General features: G+C 30.4%; 1 protein-coding gene across 3 annotated transcripts in view; it reads right to left on the bottom strand.

The window, feature by feature from the left end:
- Window positions 1–2351: 2351 nt before the first annotated feature.
- Window positions 2352–19240, bottom strand: part of LOC107448398 (Tub domain-containing protein ktub) — a 148568-nt gene continuing 131679 nt past the window's right edge. For all 3 annotated transcript variants that reach the window (XM_043042941.2, XM_043042942.2, XM_043042943.2), the window contains 4 exons: window positions 16247–16345; window positions 14920–15007; window positions 13560–13643; window positions 2352–7730 (listed from right to left, as the gene is read on the bottom strand). In XM_043042941.2, coding sequence (XP_042898875.1) covers window positions 7597–7730; window positions 13560–13643; window positions 14920–15007; window positions 16247–16345 — 405 coding nt within the window. In that variant the 3' untranslated portion in view covers window positions 2352–7596. The remainder of the gene's footprint in view (window positions 7731–13559; window positions 13644–14919; window positions 15008–16246; window positions 16346–19240) is intronic.

The raw sequence follows: 19240 nt of genomic DNA, 5'->3' as shown, positions 1-19240 counted from the left end.
TCTTGGACGCGGAAACCACACAACCGTCACCCAGAAGACATGTGCAGTCCTGCGCACCTAGTGCCTAATCCTGCAACCCTACAGACACACTAAGCCCGTCTGTCGAGGCTTGCTGACACCGTTTAAGCTTAACTATGCCTAACGTAGGGATTAGAGACACCATTTAGGCTTAACTAAGACTAGCATGGTGGTCAAACATATTTTTAAGGCCAAGCTAAACCTAATATAAGTGGTTAGGGGAATCGTTTTTGCCCAGCTAAGTCTAACATGGCTGTTAAAAATATTATTGAGGTTAAACTACGGCTTAGTTACTAAGCCTAACGTGGCATTCAAGCGTAAATTTCGGATTTAGCTAACCTAATATTGTGATTGATCATAATTTAGGCTTAAATAAGCCTAATATAGTTGTTAGGAATATGACTCAAGTTTTGTGCTGTAAGCGATTATCCACGATTTACGAATCTTTTTTGTATTCACTATTTCACTTCGGATCTGAGAGTTTCCATGATCGAAGGGTATCACCCTTCCGCCTTACATAGTGAAATATGAAGGTATTCAACTCCCGACTTAGCCTAATTGGGGCCCCTCTGCTTCACTACTTCAGCAATGATGAACCAAACTTTATATGGAGGCATTTAAATTTTTCTCCTCATTACAGAACAAGAAAATTGAACCTAAAAGAGCTATAAAGTCCCCCTCCCTCCTCGGATCGTCGGACGAAATATCGTTTTGTCCATTTTAATGATCTTCGGACAATTATTATGGTCAGTGAAAATTTTGAGTCTTCCTTATCAGTACCTGCCCATGGCCTCAACTTCTCATGATCAGATCCTCCAAGATAAGCGCTTAATTGAAGTAGAGGAAACTTTCTAGTTTAATTACTGTTGTATACATGCTCTACTGAGTATATACGATACAATCGAGTTTTGATCATAATTTTCAGACTGAACCACCCCACTTTTAACCAAACATGCGCGATTCAACTTAATTAACCACACAACATTGTAGGACCTTTTCGTATGATTCTAGTATAACAACAGGATTTCCCCCTCAGAAATACCCAAGCTTGCGTCATTAAAATGTATTTTACTTATCAATCGTGCATTATTTGATTTCATTTAACAGCAAGAGATAAGGAAAACACCTTGTTACCATTAGAGGCTAGAACCACAAACTAACTGATTGACAGTTGTAGCCTTATTTTTATCCGAATTCTCCTTTTTTTCTATTCTGAATAAAAATTCACGAAACACTTCGATTTTTCATACGATCTGCTGAATCAGCTTCTTCAATTCTCTAAGACTGGTATTTAAAGAGTTTAATAAACAGATTAATTAAAATCTAGAAGAAAAAAAAGAAAATACAGGCGAAAAAGAAATAAGTTTTTCTTGTACCGTGAGTCCTACAAGGCACGGTTCCCAGTAAAACACCGAAGTCAAGCATCACTGACTGCGGTCAGTAAGCGGGTGGGTGGCCACTTTGATCGGTCTGCCAAAGGACCGAGGGTGTGAGGTATCGGTCCTCGTTAAACTGTTCTACCGAAAAGTGCTCGACTTCCCGCTCAGATCCTCTCTGCAGAGGATTAAAATTGCTATAGCATGTCTTCAGATCATCCTCAGGTATGTTTCTCAGACAGTCGCCAATAGCCCATTGTGTACCTCTAGTGAGTCGTAAAAATAAAATACCTCAGCTTCTTCTACTGTGAGATTTTTGGATTAAGTCGATTCCAGATTTTAGTTAAGAATTTATCTATCTATAAACGAATTTCTCTACATTAAATATTAGTAACAATTGGTTTTCGCTTTTATTAGCTTGTTTAAAAATGTGTTTATTAAAATGATGATCTCTAATTAGTATACTTTAACATACATTATAAAGCATACTTTGAATACGCCCAAACACAAACTTTCGTTCAGTGAACATTCGTTTTTTCTCCCATGAATTCGGGTTTTTGACCCTAAAATATGGGAGGCAATCGCAGAGAAAAATATCCCAATATAATTAAGAGAGCAGTCTATGTATATCTTGCAATATCGTCTATGTGTATCTAAAAAATATTCATTACTTTTATAAAACTAGTTCAAGTGTAATTTAACTAAAATCACTATTTTAGTGGTTATTTATTATTTATTATTATTTTTTTATTATTCATAAAAAATTATTATTAATAAATGTTATTAAAGATTAACACATTAGAATCCGATTTTTAAATTAAATGTTAATAAAAACTATAGGCACCATTTCGACATTTCTTAATCAATATAGTCTATAGTTTGATGCAGAGACACAAAATTATTCTCTTTTGTTTTTAGATTTTGGTAGATTCTTTCTTAAAATTAATCTAGAATAAAACAAAATGAAGGAACACTTTATTTTTTTCAACTAATAATAATGTCATTACTGAACACATAGATAACACGAGATAAAATTATTACACACACTGATTAAAAATATCTATAGTGAAATAAGAAGTATTTTTATATATAAAATAAAACTTATAATGAAAATTTGTGTAGTTGAGTGGTTTACAAATACGTGCATGAACTATATTTATAAACAGCATGTATAAAATTAAGTAAAATAAATTTGGTTTAACGAACTGTTATGTTTCCAATCTATGGACTCTTCTGTCATTATTACACATAATATATATTTTTAGAATTGGCAAAAATGAAACCAAAATTATATAGGAATCTGATACCTTATCAAAAACTAATATTTAATTGAGGAAAAACAAAAACCTTATCGAAACCTGGCGAGTTACTTAGATCAATCCAAACCTATTTGATTTCAAAAAATTTTAAGTAAGTGAAAAGTGATTATTTTAAATGCTTTTAAGTTTCACCTATACTCAGATTTATTGATTCATATCCGTCTTTCTTAGTAATAATTCCTGTTTTTTTTTTCTGTTTTGTAAATTATTTTTGTATTTTTTTAGTTTAAATAATTAAATTGCCATCTTTAATGTGCTTGTAATTTCATTTTTGTCTGATATTCTAAAAATATATAAGGGATGGTGATTACATAACCAGTTTGGAAGAAGATTTTTTTTTTAAACAATATGTATTTATTCACACGAAATAACTTATATTTCTTACACAAACTGAAAAAATAAAGTTTTAGTTACCTAGTTATGGCCTTTCAAAGCTAAAACTAGATACCATAATCATAAAAAATGTATACATAGCTACAAAAATATTGTGTTACCTTGTTTCAGCGCGATACCCATGATACAATTTATTTAAAATTTCTATACTTAATATTTAATTTGAACAGAAGAAAAATTCGTTCAATGTAATTTAGTAGAGAGTTTTTTTTCCTAAATTGCATATTTTAAAGTTTCTTCGTATTTAATTGTCTATAAGTTTACTAGTCTAACAGTAGTATTTGTAATAAAGATCAAAACATTTTATAATAGATTGATATTAGAATTGGAATTATTTAAAAATGATGACAATTTTATTTTAAATTTTAAACATTTGCATTTTAAATTTTAATTTTCCAATATTAGCCTTTTGCTCACGGTACAAGAAGTGGACCAGTATGACAGGCTTCAGCATGCTGAATGTTGTAAGCAAAAGGTAAAGATATTTCTTACTAACTCATTATATTATATTTGTTTATAATTACTCCGGCTCTATTCATATTTTGATTATTGAAAAATGTATTTCTAAATGAAATGAACAAAAAACTTTTTTATATTTATCTTTTTTGCTCAATTATATCCTTAATATTTCATTCGCAAAATACGCATTGGTTCGCTCTATGCTAGTAGTTAGTTTCATTCGAAAAATTTCTTTTTCTTATATATTTGGTGATTTTTGTTATTGAGTGCCATGTTCAATCAAAGGTTTTTCCCATTTGAAAATTAGTCTATACAGTTCTGTGCACTAGAAATTTATAAATTTGCAACAAACAAGAATGATTGCGTATTTTTATACATAAACAATAAAAAAAAAAATTATATAGGTTATCACAACATATGTATTGACTAGATAGTTACAAGGTATATCAAAAAGTAAGGTCTAAAATATTTTAAGTAGATAATATTTTTTTTAGTGTATGTCTGTCTTTGTATATGTATGTCTTGTACAATTTTAGAATCCGTGTCAAAACTGAAGTCGAAAAAAAGAACACTGATTAAAGGTCACAAGTTAATATTTCAACAAGTTTAAAACTATGTTGTTACAATAGTAAGAGTGAGGAATGAAAAACACTTTGATTGCCTGACGAATCTGGGATTTTCAACTCCTTTTAATTTTCTTCCGCAAATCAAGCAGTTGTTTTTAGTCTCGCATTTATCAGAAATGGTTCCTTCTGCAGGTTTTCTTTCCCGCTGAAGTATTAACTCTTTTAATGTGTATACTTATATTTTACTTTATTCTTGGGAAGGATTCTAAAAATATACTTTAAAGGTGGTCTTTACCGCCATTGATTCAAAAGGACAAACGTGCTGTTCAGATAAAAAGATGGTCGAATCATAAACATCAGCAGGGTTAAAAGTAAAAGTTTCTCGAACATCTTTTGCATAAGCTTGATTTAGCTGTTTCGGATTACAATGTATTTTGCCCCTTGAAGTATTTCGGTATTTTATTGTGAAATAAAACAATTTTTTTTCTCACAAAAATGAACTTTAATCAGTTATCTTCCATTCGGTTCTCTGACATTTGCGATCTTTCTTCCTGCACTCATAGAACTTCTGATCTTCATCAGCAAAAAACTCAACCAAGAGCAAATTGTGGTCATCATTATTACTGAAATTTCTACTATTTAAAAAGGTTTGTAAACATCGAAATAAGTGATAATCCGATAGTGTAAGTTTAGAGCTATATGGCTACATGGTGATCACAATGAAATTGTGTTCCACCATGCGATAGGAGGCCTCACACATCTTTAACAATACGCACAAAAATATTGAAGATTGGTTGGGAAGTTATGTTGCATTCCCCATATAGACTCAACCTTTAACCATTGGATTATCACTTATTTCGATGTTCACAAAATTTTTTAAATTGTAAAAATTTCAGTAACAAGAGTTACCTCAGATTGGTTGAATTTTTTGCTGATGAAGACTAGAAGCTCTATGAGCACAGAATCATGAATTAACCAGGAAAAGGTCATCAAACATAATGAGGATATTTAACTTATAAAAGCTTTTTTTATAGAAAAAATTGAGTTTCCTTTCACACTAAAAAAACGAAATTACTTTTGCATTAACCCAATATTACCTCCATTCCGTTACAATGGAAGATTTACAACTTTAAACCTGAAACAAGATTTTTTTGAAAATTTTATGGAAGATTTGATACTACCACGATTCCTCTCAAGAATATTATAAAGATGCGATTTGTCAAACTTAAAAGCTTTTTATTTATTTGTCCCTCGACCATTACCTAACTATCGAAAACATACTTTTTCAAAATTAGAAACTTAATTAACCATACTTTTTGATACACCTTTACATTTGGAATATGAATCTTATACACAATGACGACATTTCTACAAATAAGAATTGAAACATACAAAAGTGATATAAATGAACTTTTAAACGAAATATATTACTATTGGAATAAAATTTCATCCGTACGAGTACTGACAAAGAGCTTTTAAGAAATTTGAATCGTTTTTTATTTTTTTCAATTTTTTCAAATTTTTTTGGATGATTAAAATCTTATGAATAAAAAATTTAAATAAATAAGAATTTATGGTGCAATTTATATCTTCAACTATCAAAAGAATTTTCTTCTTATGTATTTTAAACCTCCTAAAGTTATAATTTTATGTTTTTATTGAAATTGTGTCTCACAATAAAAAATATAAAACAAGGGAACAAACACTATTATGATGCATACTTATAGATTTGTCAGGTTGGTATTCCAAAAGTAATTTTTTTTTCGAATGAAGTTTTAACTGATAAATAACAAGCTAATTGTGAGACAATAAGCGACAAAATGTTGCAAAAAAATTCTCTTAACCTCAGTTAGGTAACAGTACAACAAGCCACAGCTAAATTAGTTCAATCATTTGCTATGAGATGGCTCCGCAACATTCTCTGCAAAATAATAAGTCGCAACAATATGGCCACAACAAGCTAAAAGGGTCTGATTAAATCTTCGAAATGTTTTGTTTTAAGCTAATTATTTATTAATTTTTTCTACAAAAAAGTTTGAATTTGGGAACCCAGTTTTATATATATATATATATTATATATATATATTGCACGTACAGTGGAACTCCGATTTTGACTTTTCCGTCTCGGACTAACGTTAAAAAATGCAAGAAGCGGAATAACGTAAATTAGGGGTAAAAAAAAAAATCGAAGTAATCTTTTCAAAAATTGGTACTTACGAGATGAACTATTAGAAAAAATATATCATCTTTACATGATTTTGCTTTTAGATATAATCAACAATATCCCTTTCAACTTACTATTTATTGTTTACAAATTTACTTTATGGTTTACATTCACAAATGTTAGAGTTTTTATACTTTCAAACTCTGATCAGTTGTAGGCATATCCTCCTATATTTTTTGTTCATCCTCATAGTTTCCATCGCTATCATCGAGAGCAGGCACATAAAGTAATAAAATGTTTGCTGCAGTCGTCATCGACTTCAGAAAATCTTCACATATGCAATTTTATTTCGAAAGGCCAATGTTCCCATTGGATAACGAAAAGAGTATAACCCCAAGCTGCTTTCTTTAACACATTTGCAATGCATTTTAGTCGACTTTCTCCCACACTGTAGAAAGCAAATTCAAAGCTTACAGAACATTAATTGTTGCTTTAAAAGCATTTTTCAGGTCACAGGAATCAAGAAAAAAAAATTACTACCTAATAAGTTGTTAAGAGTAACAATTTTGAATAGGATGTTCTTTAAATGATTGGATAAATTCAAGACTCAAAGGTTAAAGCTTGCTGGAAAAAATTCCACTAGCTCCCATACTACCTTTGACCCCTCTTAAAGTGGGCTATTGACTTGCCCATACCATCACCCTTCTGATTTTAATTCAAAGGGGAAATCCCCTCTCACAAGAACAGTAAGACAGAATAGAAAGAATGCCAGGAAAGCTACAAACAGGCCAATAAACAAGTCTCTTTAAAAAACATAAAAAAAGTTTGTACGAGCTTTGTAGAGAAATACTTTGTAGAGAAAATTATTTTGGTCTGGTAAAAAAAAACTATGTAGCCGAATTTTCTTAAAAAGTGTAACGTAAAATCCGGGATATTTAAACATTATCGGTTTAGGCAATTTTTATTGACCAGCAGAAAATGACGGAGGAAGCGGAATAACGTACAAAACAGACAACGCAAAACCGGGGTTCCACTGTACAAGTATATATATATTTCTTGGACACAATTCACAAGTCTAGAAAGAATACTATAATATAAAACATCAATAAATCCACATTGATATGGCCACAAAATGTTATACCGATCTTATAAATTATGTTGCAACATTAATATATACAGCTATAACATATATACAGCTATGAACAATACACGAAAGACATACGGTATCACAGATACCAATCGATGTAAGTTTTTTTTCCTTCTTTTTTTAAACACAAGTTAATGTTTGTTCACTCCTTTTCTTACTCGCAAGCTAGTTTACTGTCCAAACTTGATAACGCAATTGCAAATGCTTGAATGGCGCACATTGGATAACCATAATCCATGGTAAACACATCTTCAGACACTCTTCCAAATTGCATCACAATATAATCAGCTAAATTTAGAAACATAAAAAAATCAAATAAGAAGACTTCTTATAATTATTGCTTGTAATTACATAACAAAAAGAGTAAGTCTTAAAATTTCAATGCAATTGATGATCAAGGATGTAGAATGGTTTAGGTCCATCCTTCGCAAAAATTACAATAAGATCAATGACAATCCGTTGCATTTTGAAGATTACTAAGTTATGAAAAATCAATAACGAAATAAATCGATTCTCCTTGAGAGTTATTACACACTGAAGATCGGCCGCACTGACGAAAAACTGTTCCTGTCCGATTTTTTTCCTTTCCTAATCTACTTTAATGAATATAAACCTTGATCTTAAACTATCGCTCATGTAGGATAACATCAGAGATGCTCCGGACAGCGGATATATATTTTCGAGTCCTTCAATGCAAAGTAAATTCAATTTATAGGGTTTTTATTCCCCACTATTTCTAACTATTTCAAAGACTTATCTGTTACAGTTATACTGTATTATGCCTATTTTAAAGTAAGCGGAATTAACTGAAAATATACAAATTTTACTTGGTAGTTTTCTACCATTTGTTAAACTACTTTGTTGAATTCGGAGCAGTTGACACCTCTGAAACATTGTTGGACTATATAAAACAATATTACATTTTTTAAAGTGCCTGAAATTTTATAAAATGTTGATTGTATGAAGCGATTTCATAGCTAATCTTGGATGAACTTTTTGAGGAAGATTTGGAGCATTTTTTTAAAAAATGTTTTTTTTTTATATGTTTGTATGCCTTAACAAAACTATGTAAAAATATAGTTGATATATTTGTTTTAATTTTTAATTGCAATGAAAAATAATAAGAAAGGTAAGAAATCAGGTTGAAATAATTTTTTGGAAAGTTTTAAGGCGTAAAAATATTTTATTATTTCAGTCAAATGTATTTTGCTTAGTGACCAAAATATGAAACAGCTCTTTATTACAATATTCTGTAATACTTAATAAAAATTCCAAAATTTAAACTGTATCATTTACACAAAAATTAAATACATCTACAGTTATTTAAGTGTAATCGATTTTTTTAAAAATATTTTATCGCATTTATGAGTTTTTTTTTAAGCTACATATTTTTAATTAAAAACCGCATTATCTGAGATTGTTAATGTTCTCAAAAATGTTAAGCTGGTCTTTCAAACATAAAGACAATTTTTTGAAAGAGAAGCTAAGAATTTTATCTTTAATAACAACCTATGACAAATCATCATCATTAACGTGGTTAGGTGCTGACTATGATGCTTTGCGGATTATTGCTTTTTTGGTGACTATATTGAACCTGTCACAACATCTGCGGATAAATAATTAATAATAATAGATTGAGTTTGATGCCGAGAAGGCTGAGGACACAAGAGCGCACAATTCCTTGATTCCATACCTATTTCCCATTATTCCATATAAACATTGTAAATACCATATGTTGGTTATGTCACCACTTGTTTAGAACAATAATAAATAGTTATCTAATTGGATGCTTTCTGTAGTTAATTACACACTATTACCACTCCTCAAATTTGTGTGTTCATAAGGAGCATATAACATTCATCATTGTCGTGACAACCCGGGGAGGGCTCTGGCTTTCTAGGGAACATTTCTTAATTTCATTCGCTTTATTGCCGGGTTTTGCCAGATTTTTGTTTCAAAATCTATGCTGATGGTAAGTTTTGGTCGTCCTCCAAATCTGCTACAAATTGGTTTGGGTTTTATTTGTTGAGTGCTTAACTCTATAAAGAACCATTTTTCTTGTAATGTTGTGTTAAAATAATTCTCAGACTGAAATGCACTTATAAAACAAAATTCATTTAGTTTATTGACCAAAATTAATTTGATTTTCAGTCAAGTTTTGATAGGAAGGTGGGATTTTCAAAATTTACCTACTTTAAAGAATTGGGCAAAAACATGAACTTTTTTGCTTATAAATAAGCAAATTTATAAATTCTGTGTTTAAAACTACACAGAGACTCGATGAGAAATGACCTTTTAAACAAACATATGAGAAAATGGCTCCCCGATTTTGGCCTCTCTCCTTGACCTCTCACTAATCTTTTCTGTTATCCGCATTTACGTAGACGAAGCCCTTCATTAGTATTTTTCGTATTTATTTCGAAAGTTACCAGCAGATGGCAGCACAAATCAGTGGGAAAACAGCTTGCTGTCGACATTTAAAGATTAGCGAAGTTGGTGCGAAATACACTTCTCACCACATAATAAATGGTTAAGAACTGCTCAACCGTACTGAATTCATTAAAATTTTGAATATTGTTACTTAAATTTGCAAGGGATAGCTTTTTATTTTGACTCACTAGGTGCATATGCATTAAACCACATTACATTGGAAAAGGAATTGTTCCTTCAAGCAGGAACTTCTTTTGCCTGATATTTATAAAGGAAAAGTCTTTAGAACAAATATAAATAGAGTATAAGTCTTAAAAATATATACTACATTAAAATTGGAAATTTAATAAAAGATATTAAATTAATCGTTCAGAACTTGTTGGCTGGTCAAGTCATTTGATATGCCTTTGGACAGTCATTCCTTGCTATTAGACAGTTTTCTAATCTTATAATTAGACAGCGGATAATATGAATTGCATACGTGCATATGCAATTGCATATTTTAGCACTTTTTGCCATTTGTGCATATAAATGCATAAAAAGGTATATTTGCTCTTATAAATGCATATTTTCAGCATTTTATGGCTTTTCCCTCCTAAAACCATATCACTATTCTTTTTATGTTAGCATAAGGAACGCTTTAAATTTTGTTTTGTCGTTCTTTATCACCTGAAAGGGTCAGCTGGATTGATGTTGCTGGGGGTGATTGCAATCACGTGAAAAAGATGTAGAAATGAGGTGTGTGTCGGGAAAGGGGGAACAAAGGGCCCACCCAAACAGATATTCGTCATAGAAACCTCAGAAAGGGATGGTCAGATATTCTATGAAGGGATGTCTTTTCCTGGAATAAATAATTGTCAATCTGTGTGGGAAAAATAGGGCTTCTGTGGTAGGTAGAAAATGAACTCCCTTTCATGTGATTGATTAGTTAAAAGGTGGAGTGAATACATTTTCGGAAAGAGCTGCTATTCTAACATATTTCAATAGTCCATCCGATAGATAGATAGTTTCGGCATCCATCAGTTGAATATGTAGTTAGTGAAGCTTCGAACGTGATTTTTGACAACTGAATTTTATAATATGCCAAAAATTAAGTCGACTAAATCAAATTTAATGAAGACATGGATTTCGTGGATATGGGAAGGACTTTACGACCGATGGGGAAATAGTATTTTGTGTGATTTGTCAAAAACACATTTTCTGTGGAAAAAAAAAATACCAAATCGATCAACATATAAAGACTAATGCTCACTCCGCGAAGAAAAAGCAGAATACAAAAGCATTTGTTCAAAGTTTATTAACTATTCCTGTTCAAGCAGCTAAAAAGGAAAGTGATTTTTCTAGTGATTTATGCAAAGCCTTAGAAAGCAGCAATATTCCTTTAAAAAAGTTAAATAATCCAAACTTAAGACAGTTTTTAAAATAATATTGCACCAATCAGATCATTCCCGATGAATCGACTTTAAGAAAGAACTACCTTCAACCGATATATAACGAAGTACTGGATGATATTCGACGAGATATTGGAGATGGCCCTATATGGATTGAAGTCAATGAGACGACAGATAAGTGCGGTCGCTATATTGCTCATTTTATTTGAGGAAAAATGGATAATATTCCTACTCGACCACATCTTCTAGCAAGCAAAGCCCTTGAAAAAGTCAATCATTCAACCATACCACGGTTTGTCAATGATTCTATCAGATTATTATGGCCTGATAAAGATGGTTCTGAAGATGTTTTGATTTTTGTCAGTGATGCCGCTCCGTATATGGTCAAATCTGCAGCAGCACTGGAAATTTTTCATCCCAGAATGCTTCATATTACATGTTTGGCTCATGCTGTTCACAGACTGGCTGAGACTGTTCGAGAAGCATTCTCCTCTGTGAATGATTTAATTTCTGGTATCAAGAAAGTTTTTCTCACGGCACCTGTGAGCATAAAATTGTATAAAGAAATGTATCCTGATTTGCCCTTACCTCCACAGCCTGTGATAACCAGGTGGGGTACATGGATTGAAGCTGCACGTTTTTACGCTAATAATTTTGATGCAATAAAGTCAGTTGTAGATGCAATTGACAGTTCCTGTGCTTCTTCAGTTTATGTCACAAAAAAATTACTACAGGATATCTCTTTGCACAGGATATCTCTTTGACTTAGCCATAATTGGCACTCACTTTTCTTTCTTAAGTGGAGCAATAACAAAGCTCGAAACACGAGGTCTTCCCCTGGCTGAGGCCATAACCGAAATTGAAAAAAATCAACAGTGCATCAATGCTCTTCCAGACTCAGTTGGGAAGAAAGTAAAAGAAAAATGGTGTTTCGTTCAAAACAAAAATTCGGGTTTTGCAGCAGTGAAGAAGATAAATGATTTTCTTAATGGAAACGGAACTGAACTTCCAGAGAAAGTAAAACCAATGAGTACGAAATTGTACAAGTTTTGTCCAATAACATCGGTTGACGTGGAGAGGTCATTTTCTGCTTTCAAAATGATCTTTGATGACCGACGACATCAATTCACCCTTGAAAATTTGGAAAAACACTTAGTTGTGTATTGCAACAAAAATTATTCAGTTTAATAAAATCTTTCCGGAAAATGCGATGATTTTTCTTCTCTCATTTATCATACTTCAGTTTTAGGCTTTTTCTTCAGAAATGTGTAGATTCAAGTAAGAAATATTTTGATTTTCTTCCTTTTAACAAAAAAATGTTTTAGCTGTGTTTGTTGGAAAAAGTAAGTAGTAGTATTTAAATAAGTTGAACTTTTAATTTCTATTTTAAATGCATATTTCTAGTTTTAAGAGCATATATTCAAGTTTTTTAGTGCATATTTGCATGCATATTTTGTCCGTTTTTTAGTGCATATAATCCGCTGTCTACTTATAATTAAAAAAAAGCATTAAATAAACTCAATAAACAATGTTTGGGATTGAGAATGTTCTGAAAATACTGCACCCAAATCAAAAGTGCATGATATAATTTTGTTTTAATGGATACATTTGAATCACCGAAATAGTCTTATTTGAGCTCAGATTTCTCTCAAAATCAGTATAAATCAGTATATCGAATTTGAGAAATTTTGTTTAAAAAAATTTAGTTTAGAAAAACCTGCTTCTTTGGAAAAGAACCCAAACAGTTGTATTATTGAACCGTAGCTATATAAATCCTCAGTGATCGTTTTATTCTGAACACAGCTCAAAATGAGAGTTTAGAAGAATGGGAAAAAAGAGACTGATTTTAGAAAATTTACTAAGTGATTTAGGAAAATGGACAACATTACATTATGAATCTTCAATGATCTATTAGTTTTTTCTTAAGAAAAAAAATTTTTTTTTTTCATAGAAGTTAAAAATGAGGAATCAAACCAGAAAATTTTCAAATAGTTATATCCATTTTTGAAACACGCATTATGAGCTGTGTCCATTTTCTTTAACACTGATTCTGAGTTGTGTCCATTTTCTATAAAAACGATTTTAACTATGTCCAGAATAAAAAGCTCACCGACGAAATACTGATTATAAAATGTTTGTGCAATCATATTTTCTTTTGTGTCTAAACGTACAGATAGCAGTTGAATTTTAACACTTCCACCAGTTCTTATGAAATCGAAAATAAAAATTTTAAATTTAAAAGCACTGTAACCACATATATTAATATAGGGAAGAACAAAACGAGAGTCATACTTACGATCATTAATGTGAACTATTTGAAAGTTCTTGACTGAAGCTTGAGTTACCCTTCCGTGAAAGTTCAAAACATAAGATTGCGTTTCTGGAAAATAATTTTGTTTTTGTAAGCAATGGTTCACTTTCAAAACAATCAAAATAATTTTAAAAATATGTTTTTCGAACTGAAAATATTAATTTGCATTGTTCTAAAAATATTAATTTGTCACGTTCGAAGCTTTTCATTCCACGTATTTTATAAACCTGTATGTCACATGCACTAGATGGTTCTTTACGGAGTCGAGGATCGATTGATATTTGCTACCACTGCTAAAATTTAATATAAAAGAATAGTTAAACATAATTTTTATTAAAAAATGTCAGGTGATTTTCTTTGCATTTCTATAAAGGCGGATTGTGCGTATTAATTGGTAAAGAGTTTGCCTTGTAAATTGTACGTTTCTTCAATTAACTTAGGTCTTCGGATAATTGCCACGAATGTTTTGCAGACCGTCACCAATAGCCAATTGTGCAGCTCTAGTACAACGTAAATAAAATACCTACCTAACTTCATTGACTTAGGGACGCGAAATAATGAACTTTTCTGTTACAGTTCAACTTTTATTAAGCAATTTTAATTAATTTGTATCTGGGGCAAAACGAATGGGTTAGCGACCTATGAGTACGGAACTTTAGTCTGTAAGCTAACCCGGCTACACCGGGGCTTAGTCTTAGTCTACACCGGGGCTTAGTCCACCTTAGTCTGTAAGCTAAACCGGTGTTCGGAACACTTTAGAAGATTCTCTTGTAATTAGCCTACTCGTATGTCTAGTGGCTCAGTAGAAAATTCTGAACACCAGTGAAGCTTACAGAGAAATTTTAGAATTTCAGTCATTGATTGAATAAATATTTATATTGTAAGAGTCAGTAATTAAGTAGCATTTATTACTTGTACTATGCAGTGTTCTATCAGTTCAGCGAAATAATTTTAATAAGAAACATAATAGAAGTAGTGGTAATGTTTAAAAATGAACAACTCTGATCAAAAGGAGAAAGCAAGGCTTTACAAATAAATTCACTAAAGAAATCAGAAGAAAACAAAATTATTAAAAGGATAAAGCCTCAATTTATGATGTTGAAATAATCTGCTATTTCAAAGGCTAAAATTAACCTGCAGAGCACGCTGCCGTAGCTGAGCGTTTTTGCTACTTGGTGGTGTGCATTCCTATGATATTTCAAAATAACATTTTTAATACTAACTCTATACTACATAAACATTAGACAGTAGTCAAATGCTTAAATTTAACAATAATTAATTTACAACTTATTTGCTATTTATTATACCATTATTTCAGACTACAAGTTATGACAAATCAACTTACCATCATTCCAAACTGGTGTTTTATTGTGCAATTCCAACAAATTTTCCATATTTTTAGCTTTCCATTTTTCTAATATGCCTTCTCCCTCCTAAATGTGAATACAAAATTTTGAATAAAATTATATTAATTGTACATTTTAAAAGCGCAAACCTATTTTACACTATAGCTACTTATTGATCTAATGAATTGGATTTTGTATCTTGATATTAAGTAGAACAAAAGTATCTTTGGGAGGAATATCATTCTGCACTTGAAAAGAATTAAACTATTTAACACTCGAAGACGGTTACTTTTGATTGAAAATTTCATGTTTTGCAAATTTATCCTACTTTAGGGTTTAAAATATTTAAAATATAAAATATTTTGTAAAGTGATAGCTTTTTTTCTTAAAAAATAAAATTAAAATATCTTAGTTTTAAAAAATTTTAAAAAAATCAGAAAAAATATATATTTACGTTATTTTGCATCACTTCAAAGTGTTATTCTAAATCTGTGGTCTATCTAAATCTAACTAACTAAACTAACTCAGTGGCGCGACAGCCCATTAAGAGGGCCAAGGCCGACTGTGCCCATCTCAGTTTTCTTGACCTTGGGCTCTGGGGTGCAAGAGCATATGTTCCGGTCAGGTGGTCAGCCGAACGCCGAACCCCCAGTGTTAGTTCTCAAGCATGCTTGGTCTATCTAAATCTATTAACTTTTATTTCAACCGGAAAAATTCATAATTTTTGGAATACTTTGTAAAACTATTTGAATAATGTTAAAATATTATTTTTTCAAGCAAACGATACTTTTCATATACCAAATTTTATTTTTCTTTTGCGCATAATTCCTGTTTCCGCATGTAGACGACTTTTAACTTTCAAACTTCACTTAATCAGTCTAGACCGGACAGTAATTTACGATACAAAATAGAACAAAACGCAAATTGTTTGAAATAGTACCTTTAAACCTTATATAATTATAGTACCTAAAGTACTTAATTATATAATTATAGTACCTAATTATATAATTATAGTATAGTACCTTAAATATATAATTATAGTATAGTACCTTAATTATATAATTATAGTACTTGTAGTACCTAAAATTATAGTACCTAAACGACCGATCATTAAACTTAATGTTATTCAAAGAGTAAAGATTTTATTTTGTACTTGGAAACTATCTTAAATCAATTAAAACTATTTAAAAATAATGATAGAACATTTAATCAGAAAAAAATTTAGTTCATATTGAAGCGAACTTTTTGAATGGAATCATGTCTTTAAAAATACACTTTGTATTCTTTACAAAAAAAAGAAAAAGAAAGAGTTTATCTGATTCATACCACACTTGATTTCATTTCAATTCTTTTATTTTCATTGTTCAATGCTGGGAGTATGACAGACATTTTTCTTGGACCCTTGAATCCCAACACATTAGTTTCCTGAAAAGAAACAAATTTATTATTCTCACAAAACGAGGTAAAGAAAAAATATTGTTTCTTTATTATAAAAGAGTTTGTTGTTAAATATGGATTAACTGCAAAAAGATAACTATAAGAAAAATAACTATAAAATCATTAAATCCCTTCCTCTAATTAAGAATTAGATTTCTAACGTTCCAAATTCGATATCAATTTTCTCAACGCCACACCAATAAGTAGAGAAATTGGGATTCAAAATTTTGGTGTATATTTTTATTGATGTTTCATATCTAATTATTATGTTCCCACCTTAAGTGGTGTATTCAAGATAAATATAAGCATGAAAACTAAGTTTTAAAGGAAAATAATTTTTCAACCCCTAATGGTCACATAATTTTGAAGAAAACGGTCGTAAGAGTGTCTTTATTTTTATTCACGAAAATTATATGAATCTAAGTGTATGTACAATATGGAATTGTCAAGGGTACGAGAGATAGAGAACGAATGTTCACCCCGTAATTTTAACGGGAACGAGACGAATGAAGTGAGCATACTTTGAGTTTAAGTTAAAAGAGATGCATACTGTTTTTTTCTTTTGTTGTTGTTGTTTTTTTAACATTCTGATAAACTAAGTTTACAAATCAAAATTAAATTTCAATGAGAATTTAAAAAAATTAACGCCAATAGCTGGTTTGGTTATATCTTGGTATTCTTTCAAATCCTTCCGTTTTTCTTTCTTTCTTTATTTATTATTTTGGTTATAGATCAGATCACTAGTTGGAATAGAAATAACGATGCAGTTGAGGTAAATAAAAGAGCATAATCTAGTTTCATTTTTGTAACTTTTGAAGGTTCAAGACACTTTGTAGGGTTTTTTGGCTTCGAATATCAAATCGATATAACTTTTAATGGGACTTGCACTAACATACATATTAAATAAATATAAAATCAATAATCCCAAGAAACTGAGGCGGTAAAATATACCTCGACTAAAAACTTCATTCCTTTCAAATATATATATATATATATATAGTTTTATGGTTTTTAAATTTTCATGCATGATTAATTAAAGCATTTTAAATATAAATGGCAAGAACCACAAATATCAATCACTTTAATCAAAATGAAATCATATGAATATGAATGTACTCACTACGTTATTTTTTCAAGATAATTAAAATTAGGTCACCACAATTTAAAAATGTAGACTTTTTTTTGTATTAAGCCACAAAAATATGATATATGATTACATTGAGTCCTCCAGGGCTCATTAAAAATTATTTTCATGGGAAAGGAAAAGATACTGAACCAATTTTGTGTTTTTTTCTTGTATCTTTATCGATTTCTTATGAATAAATTTTTGATATCCTTTAGCTACGCCACTTCTGAATATATTGTATTTATTTTTCTTGTGTAAATTCTGTTTATGATTGAATCTGTATATTAATTTTAGATGAAAGGTTTAAAGTGAACTGTCCTATTTTCCACATGAAATGCTATCCTTATGTTACCGAAGAAGAACGAGAATTTAATAAAGCTAAAAAAAGAGAATTGAAAAAACAAGCATAGTAGTGATACAGAATGACATATTCCAGTAGCATTTCAAAGCCACATGTTGATGTTACTATTTGTTTACTGACTCTTGGACGAACTTACATAGTTTTGGCTCTTTGATCCATAAATTTTGAACACCATTTGAAAGACATTTTTCAATTCAAGGTATCAAAACTTACACTCAAAGAAATTTTTCAGTGGATGATGTAACTTTATGTTGTGGATATAGCAATAACTAAGAGTAAAATTAAATGTACTTACCTTTTGTAATGAAGATTAGTGAAAACTTTTCTGTGGGCAAAAACTTTCAATAATAGCTGTCAGATTTATGCATTTATAAGTTAAGAGTCTTTTCAGAATTACTTGTTCAGCTATGCGAGACCATGAAACACAAAGATTTTTTGGTATAGTCTTTCCATGCAGACATTGTGTCACTTTATAAATTAAAATAAGCAAGTTAATAACAGAAATTTTCATTCTTTTTTAATAAAATAGAAAAAAGTGTATATACTTTTGCTATTAATATTCAAAATTTCAAACATATTTAAGGAAGTTAAAATTTTTATCTTCGTGCCCACTTTTTTATGGATTGAGAAAACTATACTTTTAGAATTATCAAATTTATAAAACCAACTGCAGTAAAAGCAAAAAGAACTTTTTTTTAAGTTATGTTTTGGTACACTTTTAAATGAAATTGATATTTTTTTATAAATAATTTTGTCTATTTGTCTTTAACCATTATTGCTAAGAGTCAAGGGGTAAACAGTTGTTTGGATGGGTGGTAGTGATAAAATTCAGGTTACCCTATGTTTCCTCTCATCCCTGTTCTCCACCAACATGGGCTTGAAGCGCAGAATAGGCAATCGAGATACCCTAGAGATCTGTGATGGGCAGGAATGGTATAGGCTTTTATCTTTCACAAGACATTTTTTTATTATTAGATAAAATTCAGATTTCATTGACGAAAATTAATTATTTTGCTTGGACCCACATTGGAAACAATCAGCTCCCATAAACAAATATTCTAATATAAACATTTAAAGGGATTAGAAAGTGACTATTTGTAACTTGTATATTTCTCAGGTTGTTATTGTTGTTGACACATAGTAAAAAATAGAATTTAGCAGTGCCTTCCAAATTATCAAGGCATATTTTATAGCAAAAAAAAATTTCATGAAAAAAAATTTGTGAATTCATGCTAACATTTTATTGGTATAACCTTTGCCTTTTAATTCATCAGTTTATAGATAAATTCGGTTCTATTTCTTTATTTTTGAGCATTGATGAAGAACTTCAAAATTAAAGCACTTGAAACTATATTTTTATGACCTAAATGCTAGTTGAAGATTAAATAGTATATTT

The sequence above is a fragment of the Parasteatoda tepidariorum genome, chromosome X1, assembly GCF_043381705.1.
Source record: "Parasteatoda tepidariorum isolate YZ-2023 chromosome X1, CAS_Ptep_4.0, whole genome shotgun sequence".
Taxonomy (NCBI): Eukaryota; Metazoa; Arthropoda; class Arachnida; order Araneae; family Theridiidae; genus Parasteatoda; species Parasteatoda tepidariorum.
Note: the sequence above shows the minus strand (reverse complement) of the source record. Positions and strands in the feature narration are given on the sequence as shown.